At 46.8% G+C, this 16,439-nt stretch overlaps 1 protein-coding gene across 2 annotated transcripts; it reads right to left on the bottom strand.

Annotated features, from left to right (window-relative positions):
• Positions 1-4,861: 4,861 nt before the first annotated feature.
• On the bottom strand, positions 4,862-15,426 carry LOC309807685 (interferon regulatory factor 6-like). 2 transcript variants are annotated; one of them, XM_082627538.1, is made up of 3 exons: positions 8,037-9,097; positions 6,880-7,008; positions 4,862-5,499 (listed from the first exon to the last, which is right to left on the bottom strand). In XM_082627538.1, the coding sequence occupies exons 1-3, from the start codon at positions 8,125-8,127 to the stop codon at positions 5,402-5,404; spliced, it is 318 nt and encodes a 105-aa protein (XP_082483664.1). In that variant the 5' UTR covers positions 8,128-9,097; the 3' UTR covers positions 4,862-5,401. The 2 variants fall into 2 exon arrangements, with proteins under 2 accessions (XP_082483664.1, XP_082483665.1); XM_082627539.1 differs by lacking the exon at positions 8,037-9,097 and adding an exon at positions 14,746-15,426 and having other exon boundaries at positions 4,864-5,499.
• Between the last annotated feature and the right edge of the window lie 1,013 nt (positions 15,427-16,439).

The raw sequence follows: 16,439 nt of genomic DNA, 5'->3' as shown, positions 1-16,439 counted from the left end.
CTGAAGCCTGGGCACCTAGAGCCCATGCTCCCCAACAAGAGAAGCCACTGCAATGAGAAGCCCACGCACAGCAACGAAGACCCAACGCAGCCATAAATAAATAAATAAATAAATAAATAAATAAATAAATAAATAAATAAATAAAAAATGAAGAAGCCCCCCGGGGCGGTGGGGGAGAACAAACTGTCTTACACATCACTCACAGGGGTGGGGGAGGGGAGGGGTGTGGTCACTGTGTTGGCTGGAACTTGTCACCAAGTCTCGGGAGGGGGCCTATTTGCCTTTGGCCACCTTTGGGCTCCAGCCCCGGCACCCGGCTTTGGGGGGGTGGGGGGTGGGATGAGGGTGGGGGGTGGGGAGGTGTGAGTGGCTCCCCCCAGGGATCCAGGGTGGGACTGGAACTTTCCACTGCTCCGCTCCAGGACTTCCGTAGGGTGCCCTGCGGGCCCGAAGCCAAACCGAGCTCACCTTTGGAGACCCGTCTCCGCTTGGCTTTCAGCAGAGAGTCCTCCGGGAGCACAGTGGTCTCAGTGTGGTTCCTATTGCCAGAGACCTTGCGCTTTCTGTTCAGCCTGAGGGTGGGGCTGCGTGACGCGTCCGGGGCCGCCTGGTCGGCAGGGGACTCTCTGGGGGGCTCCGTGTCCATGTCCTCAGGAAGATCACTGTCTTCTGGGGCTTCAAAGCGGTCAGCTTTGCTTCCATCATAACACTCCCCTAGGGGAGGGTAGACAACCCGGAAAGGAGGGAACAAAGGTCACCAGGAGCAGGCAGGACCCCCATGCCCAAGGCAATCTGCTACCAACAGACCGCCCCCCTTTGGAGACCAGGGGCCTCACGCGCCGGAAGCACAAAACCCTCAGAAAGACGTCCCAAAGGAAGGACAGCTAAACACAACCGGCAAAGAAAGCAGAAAATGAGGCGCGTAGCCCACTCACAATCCATCCTTCAAGGGTCAAGGTGAGGCATCTACACCATTCGTCTATAGGCATGTGAGATCACTCCCTAACTGCTTAACTCTCCAAGGTGGCTTACTTTTAAAGGGGGGTGAGTGACCTCACAGTAAGATCCAACCAATCAGGGCAGAGCTACAAATGACTATGGAAACAGCTGCTAGTCAACAAAAAAGGCTGATGTCATCAAGAGACCAAATAGCCCCCAACTGCCATCTACACAGACATAGCACCCATGTTCACTTGGGTCAGCAGGGGCGAGGGTGAAGAAAAAGGGTAGGGAAAGAATGGTGGGAGGCTGGGAAGCTGGGGAGACCAAGGCAAGAGGAGCCTGGCAAAGGGAAAGGAAAGGCTTCCTGGTGCACACACAAGGGTCAACGGCAATTTCAAAGAACTCAACCAGATTGCTACAAGTCCGTCTGTCCTCTTTCCACACCCGTGGGGGGAAAAGCATTTCACTGCCATCGAGGGGCTGCTCCTATTTCCTCTCTAGGAAGAAGGCCCTCAGTGACACCAGTCACCCACCTGGCACGTCTCCACGCCTTCCTTCCCAGGCAACAAGCATCTAAGGACATTTCAAAGACAAGACTCCAACCCCCTTCATGGGGGTGGGGTGGGGGGCTGCGGCGGGCAGGGCTGAACTGCTCACACCCCAGCTCCGCCTGTGTTGCTCCTGCTCCCTCTGCTCAATCTAGCATCCACTTGGGGCTTTTCCTCCAATCACCCCAGCCTAACATCACTCCTCACTTTTGCTCTAGCCAAAGCAACAGTTCAACTGCTTTGCTAGTCACATTGTTTCTAACACACAAATAATTCCATAATGATCACTGTGCTGTTAAAGAGTTCCCCGAAGATGACCCTGTGTCCATCACCGGCCGGGGGTGGGGGTGGGTGTATGAGTTTGGTATTTCGTTAACACCTGAGCTAAGCTCCCACAGCCCGTTTTTCTAGATGAAATCATGGACACACCCCTCACATGCTGCTCGCATTCCTCCTCCGCTCCCTAGACCACTTCAAGTATCACTCCCACTTCTGCCCAGCCGGCTGGTCCCCTGATCAGACTCTCTTGGGGGCATTCCCAGCATTTAATGGCAGCCAGTTGTGGGGATGAACCTCACCCTGGCCTGGGCTAGCCTGACCTGTGTTCTCAATGGTGGAACACACTTAGCTTTTCTCCAAGGGTATCCCAAGGTGGGGCAGATCCCCATCTACTCTTTGCCGGAATGGTGGAATCACCCCAACCGCGAGGGTCTCCTGCCATGGCAGCAGGAGAAACCCCAAACTCCTGGCCTGTGCTTACGGGTGATGCAGCCCAGGCTACCGCAGGCCCGGTGAAGACGGCGTGCTGCAGCTCTCACTCCGGCTGCTCTGTGACCCTCTTAAACACTCGGGCAGGAATGGCGCCGCTTTACAACTCAGCCCCCTTCACTTGTAAAGTGGGAATGTTACTGCTAGCCTCCCTCCAGGGTGGGCTTCATCATCACGGGCCGGGCTCAGCACAGAGAAAGGCTGGAAAAATCCCTTTAACCAAAAGATGCCAAGACTTTCAGACCAGCCTGAATCTCAGGCCTGAAATGTAGGAAATTTTAAGAGGTGAGCCCTGCTGGTTACACCATTGGACTTCTCGGGTCCAATCTGGTCCAATCAGCCTTCCCTAAAAGCTCCGTGGGAGGGCATCCATGGAGGAATGGAAGGGCTACCTTAAGAACCCCCATGTCCAATTTGAAAGTTTCTTTTTCCAAACTAGGTCCATCCACCCTTCCCCCAACCCCAGAGCCTTTTAGGGCAAAGATCTCAATTCCCCTCAGCTAAGGCCCCCCAAGACCTTACGCTAGTGTGACCTTACCCAGGCCACTAATAACCCTGAAGGACACCCACCCTGACTGCCCAAGATGCCCATGGCCACCAGCTATGGGGCAGAGGCTCCGTGTCACTTGGAGCTTCTCAAAGACTGTTCTAACCACGACCCACAGGAGGATGACTGACCCTTGAGGGCAAAGGAGATGGGGAGGTAAATAGATACACGGGGATCCTAACCATCAGGCTTTGCCATCATTGCTACTTTTGGCCCTTCTAAAAGTGGGAAGCCATGTGCCCTTGGTCACCCAGTCTAAGCAAGATGTGAACGTGGTCCCTGCAGCATGGTCCTATGACTCACAGCACCTATATCCCAAATGCATTATGGTTGTACCACAGCATCACCTCACAGAAGCATCACCACAGCAACATTTACAAGTCACTGTGGCAGCAAAGCACCCTCACCACTGTTGAGCCATGCCCAGTGAGGCCTAAACGAGGTGAGAGGGTTCTGAGTCGCTGGAAGGCTCCCCAGGATTAAAATCCCCTTCTCTGTAGCTTAACTATAGCACCTCCAGTCAGGGCTAACCTTGTTCAAAGTTACACCCGCTACACAAGGGGTGCAGGGGATCTCTGTTCCAAAGGAGTTTACAAACGTGCAGGTGCTCAGCTGGAAGAGAAGTTCCCTGAGCAAAGAAGTTTCATGAAGCCCCTCGACTGAGGCTTCCTCCAGCTCCTGGCCAGGCACTGCCACTGAGCAGGTCCTAGGCCTGTCCCAGCCAAGTGGTTGGCAAGGGAGATGGTTACTCCAAGGTTGAGAAGGATGGGACCAATGCCTCCTTGCCCCGCCCCATCTTCAAATGCCACTGAGGGTTCCTAGTGATGAACTTCCAAGTCTGAGGAACCTCCAAACTCATTTGGTGAACTTCCAAAATAAAAATTTCACTCAGCCACCCATGTGATCATAAAGAATAAATGAGTATCTCGGCCACTGTGTTTTCAAGTTAATTTCTTTTTTAAACAAGCCCCTAGCAACAAGATGCACCCGCACCAGGACAACCAGGGCCGCGCAAACAGCACCCACCTCCTTAGAAGTGCATCCCCGTGAACTTGGCCTTGCCCACTTTCATCACATCTCTCTGAGAAACTTCCCCAAGGGCTGAGTTATGAGGCCACTCAGGAGGGTAAGGGCTGCGTGTCAGCTGTGAGCACAGGCAAGGAGGGAGGCCTTCTTGCTGCTTCACTCCAGGGTGGCCTGGACCCTCCGTTTTTCATTCCAATCCCGAGGGGGAGGAGCTCGGAATCGTCTACTCCAGGCACATCAAGAGCCCCATCCCTCGGGTAAGGCCGCCACTGACTAGCCCCGGAAATCCCCTTCTACGGGAGCCACGTAGGACACACCGGTCCCGGTGTGGCTTACCCAGAACCCTGGCCACAGGCCTTTGTCTGACCCCAAAGATGAGCTGGGGGAGGGTAGTGCTCCAAGCAGCAGAGAGAAGCACACGCTGTGGCTGACCACAATTTTCCCAAACTGCATCAGGCACCCACGACCCAAGCGTGCGGGCGAACGCTGACCCTACGACTGGGTCCAAGGGCCTGGGCCTCCCAAACGTGCCCACCACCCCCGACTGTCCCGTCTCAGGAGGATTTCACGCCCACCCTGTCCTCGACGTTCACCTAGGTGCCCTCACTCACCATCACCGGTGAGGTTTCTGGGGTCCGGAGCAGGCTGCAGGCCACAGGCCACAAGCACGCACACTGAAGAAAGCGGGAGAAAGACCTCCACTTGCTGCCAACACATCTCATTAGCCCAGGAAGTCTCGAGGGCAAAGCCCAAAGTCAACCCCAGTGGGGGAGCAGCTGATGGGACCGCAGAGTGTGACTCGAGGCAAACACTAGCTTTCTCTCCAATTTGGCCTCCAAAACAGAATACACCCCGTCTGGTAGGAAGAACGCCCTCGTTGATCCCACGCCCTTGGAGCGTGCTGTCAACTCCTAATGACTGCAAACAAGCCTGCCACAGAAAATAATTATGCTCATCTTTCTGGTGCCTTCATCAGCCCTCACCTCATTTTAACGAAACCTCTGCCTTTGGAGGGAGAATCCGAGTACTCTCCACTCCCTCCCATAGGACACTGTCACTCTGGAGGGTCTGGCTCTGGCTGCAAGTGTCATTCCACTGCTACCAAAAACCCGTATCCGTACCTGCTACAAAACAGAACACATACCTGCTACGCTGGAGGTCTTGCACCGCCATTCCTCTGCTCTACTGTATCAGACTATTACCAACTACAGGACTAGCATTGCTCCGGAAAAAGGAGATGCGTGCCAGGAAACAGCATTTCATAGGTGCTTCACTCCTGGATGCCGCAACGCTCAAAAGGACAACCAGCCTTGCAATCCACAGCTGGGAAGGGTGGCCAGAGCAGCCCGTTCTCCGAACAGCCAGCACCCAGACGCTGGGCCGTCGGAAGCGTACTGTTTCCTCTCACCTCCCTCGGCACTGGGAGCGGAACCGCCCCGTTCCCACCGACGTGGTACCACACGCGAGCCGCCTGGGTTCACTTACATCTCTGTCGTTCTGGTCGGCAATGGCCTCCTCCGGGGCGACCGACTTTGGCTTTTTGTCCTGACTTCCTTTCAGCCTTTCCCAGTCAGCGGGGCTGAATTTGCGCACCTTGGAGTCTTTGGTCGTGGGGTGGCCACCTTCTCACTCTTTCATCTCCAACTCTGAGAAGCGCATCACTGCACGCTAGAAAGAGAACGGAGATGGAAAAAAGACACACCTTACCACCAAAGCTATTTCACTGCCCTTACCTTAAAGGAAAGTATCTTCAAAGAAAAGTTTGCCCAAAACCAACCACAATTTATGATACAACTGAGATATTTTAAAATTGAACGATAAAAATGTAAGAGTGTCTATGTGTAACTAGTCACACACTCTTTCTTCGTAAAGCCATACGTATGTAGAGATATATGTGGTGTGTATGTATAGCCATACATACACTGTGGCATACAGACAGACATTCTCTTTCGAAGGTAAATAAAACAAAACAAAAACACAACGCAAAGAAAGCGAAACAAAAACACAACAGAAAAGAAAACAAATGCACAATGAATAAAGACGACCATGGCCCACAAACGTCCCTTTGTATATTTGGAAATGAAATTTAACTCAAAAGGTTTACGTAAGATTCTAGCTACTCAACTGAATGCACGTCATATGACTAGGAGCATGTCAGTGAAAAGTTCAAGGGAAGATGCTGTGGAAGAGCAGTTCACCTTGTGGTTGAGCGTCCTCAGAACGTGCAACGGGAGGTGCAGTACCTGCTCTGTCTCACAGGGACCCTCCAACCTCTAAACGCATCTTTCCTGGGAAGCTGAATTCAAAAAGTCAATTTAAAAAAAAGATAGGGCTTCCCTGGTGGCGCAGTGGTTGAGAGTCCGCCTGCCGATGCAGGGGACACGGGTTCGTGCCCCGGTCCGGGAAGATCCCACATGCCGCGGAGCGGCTGGGCCCGTGAGCCATGGCCGCCGAGCCTGCGCATCCGGAGCCTGTCCTCCGCAATGGGAGAGGCCACAACAGTGAGAGGCCCGCGGACCACAAAAAATAAATTAACTAATTAATTAATATAAAAAAGATAAAAGTCTCTAGTAGAGAAATTTTATCAGAGCCTAGTATTAAGAGCTGTAGAGCCACAAGTTTCCCACGATACAGCCTTAGCAGAGCCTGTTAAGGCAGTGACAGAAAATTTGTACCGAGGGAAATAGCAGAAGAGTTTGCCTACAATTCACGAAAAGGATCCCTGCACTTGGCCTGAAGGAAATCAGCAAAATTTGTAACAGCTTGTGTATTTGTATGCGGGATTGAGAATGAATTTCATTTTTTAATTTCTCTGAATTATCACATAAGATTCAGAAGATGCTCTCTCTGCCTAGAAGCCACCCCACTGGGATAACTATACCTACGGAGTTCCTTTGCCTATGACTCCTACTTGCTAACAGACTGGCAGCCTGGCCCCAGGGCCTGGTCGCTGCTCCCAGTGCAATGGTGGATATGGTGTCAACGGTTGCAAAATCAAAGCCCCTTACATCCTCTCCATGCCTCGGTCCCACCCCCCACCCCACTCACCATCGATGTTCAGGAAGGGGAAGGTGTCCTGGATGGGAACGTGGTGCTGTGACTGGTCCAGCTCATCTTCCTTATCTTCTTCATCCACATCATTATCTTTCTCATCCCAAGGAGCAGATCCAGTGGATCCTACCCGAGAAACACACACACACACACACCAAGGTCAAAAGTGAGGCGCTCACGTTGCACTGTCATCCCTGCAGCTGACCCACTGTTCAAGCTAGGCACTGCCAGCACAGAGGTTCCTTGGGTTCAGTGTGCACCCTCAATGCCAAAGAGTGGGAACCAAGGGTGTTCACCCCACTCCCAGCTCCTCCTACGGAGCCCCAGTGCAAGCTCTCATCCCCTCCCCTATCCAGGAGCTGCAGACCCTGCTCCCTTCTCCTAGGAATCTTTTAATTCCTACTCTAAACCCCTTTCTACACATTCGCATCCCTTCTAAGGACCCAAGGAGCACAGCTTCTCTCCTTTATAAGCTTACTGTGAAGACAGACCCTTCCCTCATGGCAGAGCCTCACTAGATTCACTGGAGGTCAAGTCTAAATTATCTGGCTCTTAGTCGGAACTGGCTAAACATTGAGTAAATATAGGGATCAGGTGGTATTCTCCTAGGAAAAATACCATACAAACTAAATGATCACTTACCCATCATTTATAAAGAGAACTTAATAGCCTTCCTAATGTCATGGCAATTGATTCTTAGAACAGCCTTTGAAATACGCAGGAAAGATGAGAACCCAGATTTTATAGTGGAAGAAGCTGAGGCTCAAAACGTTGAATGACTTGATTCAATGTCCCACAAGTAGTGAAATGGAAAGACCGAGGTTTATAACTCAGACCTTCTAAGTTTTAAGCCCTCCTTCTTCTAAACTACCTGGCCTCTCTTCTCAGTGTTGAGTCCCAAGAGAAGTTATTTTTTATAGAACTCAATACCCCCTCTTCTTTCTAATGCTTTACTGTTCCACTGGGTGGGCAGGAAGACTGTGCTGAGTTTATATCTTTTGTTCTCTGGGTTCTTTCTAGGGACAGCATTTCTTGCTTTATTTACCAGTCTTCAACTTTGTAAGCGAGGCGACTTTCAAGTCGACTATCGCTTTAAGGGTCCAGCCCGGAACCTGGCACACTGCCCACCTTCTCCCCAGCAGCTGGGGCCTCACCTGGGTTAATGATAGAGCCCTGGGGCTGGGGGATGTCACACACTCGATATATCTTCACTGGGTTCATGGGCACCTCCTTGGTGTCGTACATCAGGTTGAATTCCCTGCTCTTGTTGAGCGCACAGCGGAGCTGGGCCTTCCATTTAGCTGGGTCGGGGTCGTCCACCCCTTCCTGGTACTTCCCCTGTCTCCACAGCTCAGGCCAGAGGGATAGGAAACTGCAGTGAGTGCCTGCTTGTTGCCCAGAAACACTGGAAAGTGTGGCCACCCTCCCTCGTACAGACACAGATACACACAGCCCTGCCTGACCGCCCCATCACCCCAACTCCAATTTAGAGACTGCAGCAGAAAACACCACGCTGGGGACCAGGCAAGGCAGGGCCCGAGAGAAATTAAACCAAATGCAAATACAGTATTTTAAAAAGAGGAGCCTCATCTCAAGTGCTTGTGCCAGCATCACCTGTGAAGACAACAATGGCCTTAATGAAGGGTTGAAAATAAAGAAAAATCTGGAACAAGTATACACCAAAATACTAATGGTAACTTTTGGATAGCAAGATTTCAGGTAATTTTGTTCTGGTTTGTTTGCCTTATTTGTTTTTCACATGAATTGCTTATATAATAAGAAGAGAAAGGGAGGTGGCGTATGATATGAAGAATTTAGGCTTGCTGTTCCCTCTCCCTTCAGTCTTTAACCTGATGCACAAATAACTGTTGAAACCAAGTACCTTTAGGAGTAGCAGCCCATAGGAGGGCAGGAAGCACGCTCTGGGGGTTCAGCTGGCCTCGGTGCGAGGCTGAGGGCCTCAAGTCCTAATAAACTCACACCACCTGCCTTTCCCTGCTTCCTCAAACTCCCACATTGGGAACATTTTGCTGGGAACACCAGTGGCTGGTGGCCTGGGCCAAAACCAGTGGGGCCCCGCCTCTCTGGTTTTCAATTTCCAGGTCTAACAGGCATTTATGTGTCTGTTCACGGGATATCAGCCCTCCCCCACTGTTAACGTATCTCAGATGTCTACACTTTCTTCAGGGCTGTGACGTATGTGCTGGTGCAGAAAAGGGGGAGGTCTTTGGCAGAAGACTCAAGATCAAGAGAACAAGATGGACCGGCCAGACTGCTCCCACTTGATGTTAGGAAGATAAGGTGGCCATGTAGTTAGAATTCTGCAGGGGAACATAGCCTATAGAGTCTATGGGTTTGTGGATCCACAACTTTTATTTTTTCAGTAATGCCAACCAAGCTCATAAAAGACTGACATATAATCCAGAATGTCAGTCTACTCGTTTTCAAAGGGGGATAAAGCTGGTCAGTGACCAGCATGGTTAAGTCCAATAACCTGGACATAACCATGTATGATCTCAACCAGTAACTCCTGTATCTGGTTTCTAATGACAATTCCAAGAACATAAGACCCACTCAACATTTAAATCCAAATTTTCAGATGACTCCAAAGCTAAATGGAAATGATTTGATATTGAACTCTAAATCTGCATTATCTAGACTATCTCTTACCCAGTTGGGTAACCCAGAATCGACAGTAAAAGGCTCCTGCTTTCCCAAAAATCACAGGGCATAAAAATGAAAAGCACTGGAAAGGCAAGACCCCCAGTGAATTTGCAAAGCTGCTTTTGTGTCTTTTTCTTTTTGACCTTGAAGCCAGGAGAAATTCTAAAAATACAAATGTATTAATTTTTAAAACTTGACTTTACTGAATATTGTTCAGATCCCCAAGCCTACAAAAATAATTTTATTTTTTAAAAAATGCTCCCTCTTCAGACTATACTACAAAGCTACAGTAATCAAGACAGTGTGGTACTGGCACAAAAACAGAAAGATAGATCAATGGAACAGGATAGAAAGCCCAGAGATAAACCCACGCACATATGGTCAACTTATCTTTGATAAAGGAGGCAGGAATGTACAGTGGAGAAAGGAAAGCCTCTTCAATAAGTGGTGCTGGGAAAACTGGACAGGGACATGTAAAAGTATGAGATTAGATCATTCCCTAACACCATACACAAAAATAAGCTCAAAATGGATTAAAGACCTAAATGTAAGGCCAGAAACTATCAAACTCTTAGAGGAAAACATAGGCAGAACACTCTATGGCATAAATCACAGCAAGATCCTTTTGGACCCACCTCCTAGAGAAATGGAAATAAAAACAAAGATAAACAAATGGGACCTAATGAAACTTCAAAGCTTTTGCACAGCAAAGGAAACCATAAACAAGACCAAAAGACAACCCTCAGAATGGGAGAAAATATTTGCAGATGAAGCAACTGACAAAGGATTAATCTCCAAAATTTATAAACAGCTCATGCAGCTCAATAGCAAAAAAACAAACAACCCAATCCAAAAATGGGCAGAAGACTTAAATAGGCATTTCTCCAAAGAAGATATACAGACTGCCAACAAACACATGAAAGAATGCTCAACATCATTAATCATTAGAGAAATGCAAATCAAAACTACAATGAGATATCATCTCACACCAGTCAGAATGGCCATCATCAAGAAATCTAGAAACAATAAATGCTGGAGAGGGTGTGGAGAAAAGGGAACCCTCTTGCACTGCTGGTGGGAATGTGAATTGGTACAGCCACTATGGAGAACAGTATGGAGGTTCCTTAAAAAACTAAAAATAGAACTACCATATGACCCAGCAATCCCACTACTAGGCATATACCCTGAGAAAACCATAATTCAAAAAGAGACATGTACCAAAATGTTCATTGCAGCTCTATTCACAATAGCCCGGAGATGGAAATAACCTAAGTGTCCATCATCGGATGAATGGATAAAGAAGATGTGGCACATATATACAACAGAATATTACTCAGCTATAAAAAGAAACGAAACTGAGCTATTTGTAATGAGGTGGATAGACCTAGAGTCTGTCATACAGTGTGAAGTAAGTCAGAAAGAGAAAGACAAATACCGTATGCTAACACATATATATGGAATTTTAAAAAAATGTCATGAAGAACCTAGGGGTAAAACGGGAATAAAGACACAAACCTACTAGAGAATGGACTTGAGGATATGGGGAGGGGGAAGGGTAAGCTGTGACAAAGCGAAAGAGAGGCATGGACATATATACACTACCAAACGTAAGGTAGATAGATAGTGGGAAGCAGCCGCAGAGCACAGGGAGATCAGCTCGGTGCTTTGTGACCGCCTGGAGGGGTGGGATGGGGAGGGTGGGAGGGAGGGAGATGCATGAGGGAAGGGATGTGGGAACAGATGTATATGTATAACTGATTCACTTTGTTATAAAGCAGAAACTAATAATAAATAAATAAATAAATAAATAAATAAATAAATAAATAAATAAACAAATAAAACACAAAAAATACAAAAATAAAAATGCTCCCTGCCTCAAAGGAGTTTACAATCCCTTAAAGGAGACAGATGAGTCAATAGATCAGAAATACAGATACTATGTGAACACCAGTAAAACTGCCTAATAAATAAAGAGTCGGGGGGTAGGTATGGTTGGCCAAGTTTATCGGAATTTATGATTCTAGGGCTGAATCTTGAACATGGGTAGAAGTTAACCAGGTGAGAAGCGTGGGTCACGATACTCTAAGCAGAAGAAGCTTTATGGGCAAAGGCAGAGGCTGAAAAGCACAGTGCTTAGGGGGCCTACAAGCAGTTCAGCTTGCGTGGAGGCAGCATGAGATGAAAGTCTGGGCTTGTAAGTAGGAACCATGCCAAGGAGTTTGGACCTGATTCTTAGAACACTGAGAACCACTGAGAGATTTAAGCAGGTTGTGATGGGATCAGATTTAAGTTTTAGAAAGAACCCTCTAGCTGCAGGACTGAAAAGGGTTTGGAGGGAGGCAAGGCATGAAGATAACACATAGTCTCTATATAATCCATATAATAGTGTCACTAGGGTCTGAACTAAGGAGGTGGCGGTAGGGATAGAGGATACAGGTAACGAAGGAGCCGTTAAAGACGCTGACTTGACAGAGCTTGATGAGGAACTGAGTCTTTGAAGAAGGTGAGAGAGAAATCAAGGATGATTCCCTGGTTTAGGGTTTGGGAGACTGGGTGGGGGGTGATGCTGACCACTGAGATAGGAGCAGGTTTAGAAAGATGATTTCCCTTTGGAAATGTCGGATTTCAAATGCCTGTGGAAGGCCTAGGGGAGAACGCCCGGCATGCCCAGGGCAGTTTTTTATTCCCACTCACCTCTCACATCACCTGAGGGACTCTCCCTGCCTGCCTCCAGCCTGGAAGAAGGTCCACCAGATTACGGACATCTCTGCCCTGTGGGCAAGGACCAATTTCTTTTCATTTCTGTATCCCTGCTCAGGCTTTAGCACACAGTAGGTCAACGTGTATTTGTTGAATTGCCTCAAATTTACAGAAATACACTTCTTGGGGAATGAATAAGTTGCTATTACGGATGGAAGGCCAGAAAAACAGCTATGAGCAGAAGGCCAAGGAGACACTGCAGAAAGTGCTGGAGGAGAAAATGCGTGCAGGACAGCAACTGCAGAGCAAACAGGTGTGGGGATGCTCCATAATCCTTGGGGCTGGGAACCCTGGGGCAGTCTGGGTGGCAAGGGAGCCAGCTGCACAACCCCCTGGAACCCCCAAGGCACCACCCTCTCCTCTGATCTCCCTCAGCGGGCCCTGGCCCTGGCCGAGCACAAGTGTGAAGAGTGGAAGAGCCAGTACGAGAGCCACCCCCAGCATGCAACTGTCCCCTACCCTGCCAGCCCAGTAATCATGAATGCCGTCTTCCTTCTCTTTTTTACAATGTGGTACATATGGATTTTTTAAAAATGAGATTTAACCAGCTTTTAAACCTTTCTTCTTTCTAACAATATCAGTACTCTCTGACTCTCCAAATGCGCCTTTTCAAGTGGATTTAATTTATGGAAAAATCACCCTTCATACTTTCCCTTTCTTTTTTAAACCTCCCCATGGTAGTGTAATGTAGTAGAAGGAGATTTGGCCTGGGAGTTTGGACACCAGGGTTCTAGCGGCAGTAACCCACAGTTACACACGTTATATTATTAAAGAAAAAAAGTCACTTACAGAAATGTATGAGGCCATTATGCACATACACACAAATATATATTCACTCATATATCCATAAAAAAGTAGTCTGGAAGGTTCTATAAAATGTTAAAGGTGTTCATCCCAGGGTGGAGGAGATATACGTTAACTATATTACCCTCTTAAATTTTTACAGTAAATATATATTACTTTTATAATTTAAAAAGCCAAACTTTTCATTTTTAAAAACCTAAAACATGAAAGAAAACTGGAAAACCAACAAAATTAAAACAATCCCTAAGTCTGAGGCAATGATTTTTGTATCCGAGTACAAGTGATGAATGAAAATACTAAGAATGGTGTGTGACACCTTAAAGTATAGAAAAAAATACAGTAAGGCAAGTAGGCATTAAGATAATAGAATATAAAAAGTTACCCAGATATATTCAGACAATGGACTACTATTCCAGTAATAAAAAGAAATGAATTACTAATATGAGCTACACGGATGAGTCACAACAACATGAGGAGCCAAAGAAGCCACGTGCAACAGGGTACTTATTGTATGCTTCCATTCATATGAATTTCTAGAATAGGAAACACTAATACATAGTGAAAGAAAGCATGTCAGTGGTTGCCTGATGCCAGGCCTGGGAAACTGACTGTAAAAGGACAAGAAGGAACTTTTTGCAGGTATTGGAAGTGTTCTGTATCTTGACTTTGGCGATGACAATATAGATATACACATTTGTCAAAACTTATCAAATTACATGCTTAAAATGGGTACACCTTGTTGAATGTAATTCATACTTCAATAAAGTTGATTTTAAAGTTAAATTAAAAGTCACCTATGGGGACCTCCCTGGTGTCACAGTGGTTAAGAATTCGCCTGCTAATGCAGGGGACGTGGTTTCAAGCCCTAGTCCGGGGAGATCCCACATGCCGCCGAGCAACTAAGCCCGTGCGCCACAACTACAGAGCCTGTGCTCTAGAGCCCGTGAGCCACAACTACTGAGCCCGTGTGCCACAACTACCGAAGCCCACGTGCCTAGAGCCCATGCTCCACAACAAGAGAAGCCACCACAGTGAGAAGCCGGCGCACTGCAACAAAGACACAACGCAGCCAAAAATAAATAAATTAATAATAATTTTTTAAAAAATAGTCCCCTAGACGTCTGAGTGAGACAGAGTTCCTTTAAGCTTTCAGTCCCAGCTCTTCTCTGAAGCCTCCCCTCATTCACCCTGGCAGCATGTGACCACTTTGCATCTCTTTAACACCTTATATTTATCGGTTCCATTCAGATTTGATGCTTGAAAAGTTTTGTATATTTTATGTCTATCTTCCATTAAACTTGGTTCCTCTAAGGCAGGAACAATAATCTCTTTCATAAATTGAGACCATTACAAAAACAGAATTATGTTCCCTTTCCTCCCAATCAGGGGAATTTGAAGTAGGATTGATGAAATCCTGGAAATCATAAGCAAAAATGTCATTTCTGCATTTTTATGGCCACAGGGTCCTGTGTTTTCATCAGATTCTGGAAGATATCACAGAGCCCAACAATGTTAAGAATCTCTGCTTTGAATCCATGTGCTTTCACCCAGCTCTGTGGTACAAGGCACCCTGCCCCTGGGGCAATCTGTCTGTGGTCCCTGCAAAGATGATAAACCCACATCAAAGACACTTACTCTTGTGCATGTCAGTGGACTCTACTGCCATCTCTTCCTCCACAATGACGTCACTATCGCCATCTTCAAGATTCATTTCTGTCTCATCTAGAACACTGTCTTCTTCCTCTTCCTCCTCCTCATCTTCCTTGGAGACATCCTTTAATGTGGCAAGTAGTCTGTTGTAACCAGAAACTTGTTCTGGTTCACTCTATGCTTCACTTTCAGAACTTGAAGTATCTATAAACTCTCTGACTAAAAGGAAAATGGGGATTTTAAAAACAAAACTTATACTGTTCTTGTTGCTACCCCACGACTATCATCAGGCCCACAGTGGAACCAAGTTCAGACTTTTCTAAATAAAAACTAGCTTTTCTGCAAATATGCAACCCTATCTATTCAACCAGACCTAGCACCAAATTTGTTTAAAACAGCTAATCTAGCTATGATTCTAGAAGCGCTTCCTCTTCTTTGAACTGCTCATGTTCCACATGGGAAGACAGCAAACTAAACACATGGAGCTTTAGGTTATAAGGCGATCTAACCTATGTGTCAGACATTTGGCACCTTTAAAGGAGCAACAGGAAAACTTACAACAAAAAAGTGTACTTTATTTCTGAGTCTGTGGTAATGAAATAAGACCTTTGATGATTTTGCACTCTATTTTATGTTAAGCAAACATGACATTCCCTCTTAGGATTCACCAAGAGCCCCCTGGTAAGCCTCCTTAACAGGTTCTAACAGGCTAATCTCTCAGGACAGTTTCATACTTTATACGATATTAGTTATCACAATGGCATTTTAACAGACATCTGCACTTAAAACTAAGCAATATTACTAAAATATAGCTTACATCTAAAATCAAAGAGAGTGGAAATGTAGCCAAACTTTAGTACCATATATAATCTTAAAAGTAACAGTCCAGAGTCTACTATCATAAAGAAGGTATAAAGCATTACCAGTTGACAAGTCTGTGGTTTTGCTTCCTTTCTGGAAACCCTGAGAAGAAACAGGCTATGTTAAACTTTAACTACTAGTATGTAGCAATTAGGAAAAGTCTAATGATACAACTTTAAATGAACGTGGCAGACTATACCGTTATAAATACATTATATCTATTGTCAAGTAAAAACTCCATATGCATTTGGACAGGTTTTGGAAGGATATGCCAAATAGATAATAAGAGACGAATGAAAAAGTCTAACAAGACCACGTGACAAATACTACAGTCACACAGTAACAGGCTCTCATCCAAAAGATGGGAAATTTTGGCAAATAAAAGCCCTCGGGGTTCACCTTTTCTAGCAAATTTCTTAAGTAGACTATCCCTCTAACTGTTGATAAAGCAGCCCAAAGGGGTGGGTTGAGCACTAAGATCATAACTGAGAGTCTGGACACTTAGAGAGGAACCCACAACTACCCAAACATTAGTTTCCTCATGGTCATTGAATAGATAGGTGATGTCGAGGGTCCCAAGCAATTTTTTTTTCATTTTTTTTAACTTATTTAATTTATTTATTTTTGCCTGCTATGGGTCTTCGTTGCTGCGCCCGGGCTTTCTCTAGTTGCGGCGAGAGGTGGCTTCTCTTGTTGCGGAGCAGGGGCTCTAGGCTCGCGGGCATCAGTAGTTGCACCACCCTGGCTCAGTAGTTGTGGCTCGCGGGCTCTGGAGTGCAGGCTCAATAGTTGTGGCGCACGGGCTTACTTGCACCGCG

The sequence above is a fragment of the Mesoplodon mirus genome (genome assembly GCF_964341445.2).
Source record: "Mesoplodon mirus genome assembly, chromosome: 7".
NCBI classification, from domain to species: domain Eukaryota; kingdom Metazoa; phylum Chordata; class Mammalia; order Artiodactyla; family Ziphiidae; genus Mesoplodon; species Mesoplodon mirus.
This window is presented reverse-complemented; position numbering and strand designations above follow the sequence as displayed.

What these genes read in the sequence shown, in the direction of transcription:
- LOC309807685 (XM_082627538.1), bottom strand. Translation starts at nt 8,127, where the DNA reads ATGTACGACACCAAGGAGGTGCCCATGAACCCAGTGAAGATATATCGA. An exon ending in GGGCTCTATCATTAACCCAG is followed by an intron (nt 7,009 to 8,036) that starts GTGAGGCCCCAG and finishes TTTCTCGGGTAG; the next exon opens with GATCCACTGGATCTGCTCCT. An exon ending in CCCCTTCCTGAACATCGATG is followed by an intron (nt 5,500 to 6,879) that starts GTGAGTGGGGTG and finishes TTCTCTTTCTAG; the next exon opens with CGTGCAGTGATGCGCTTCTC.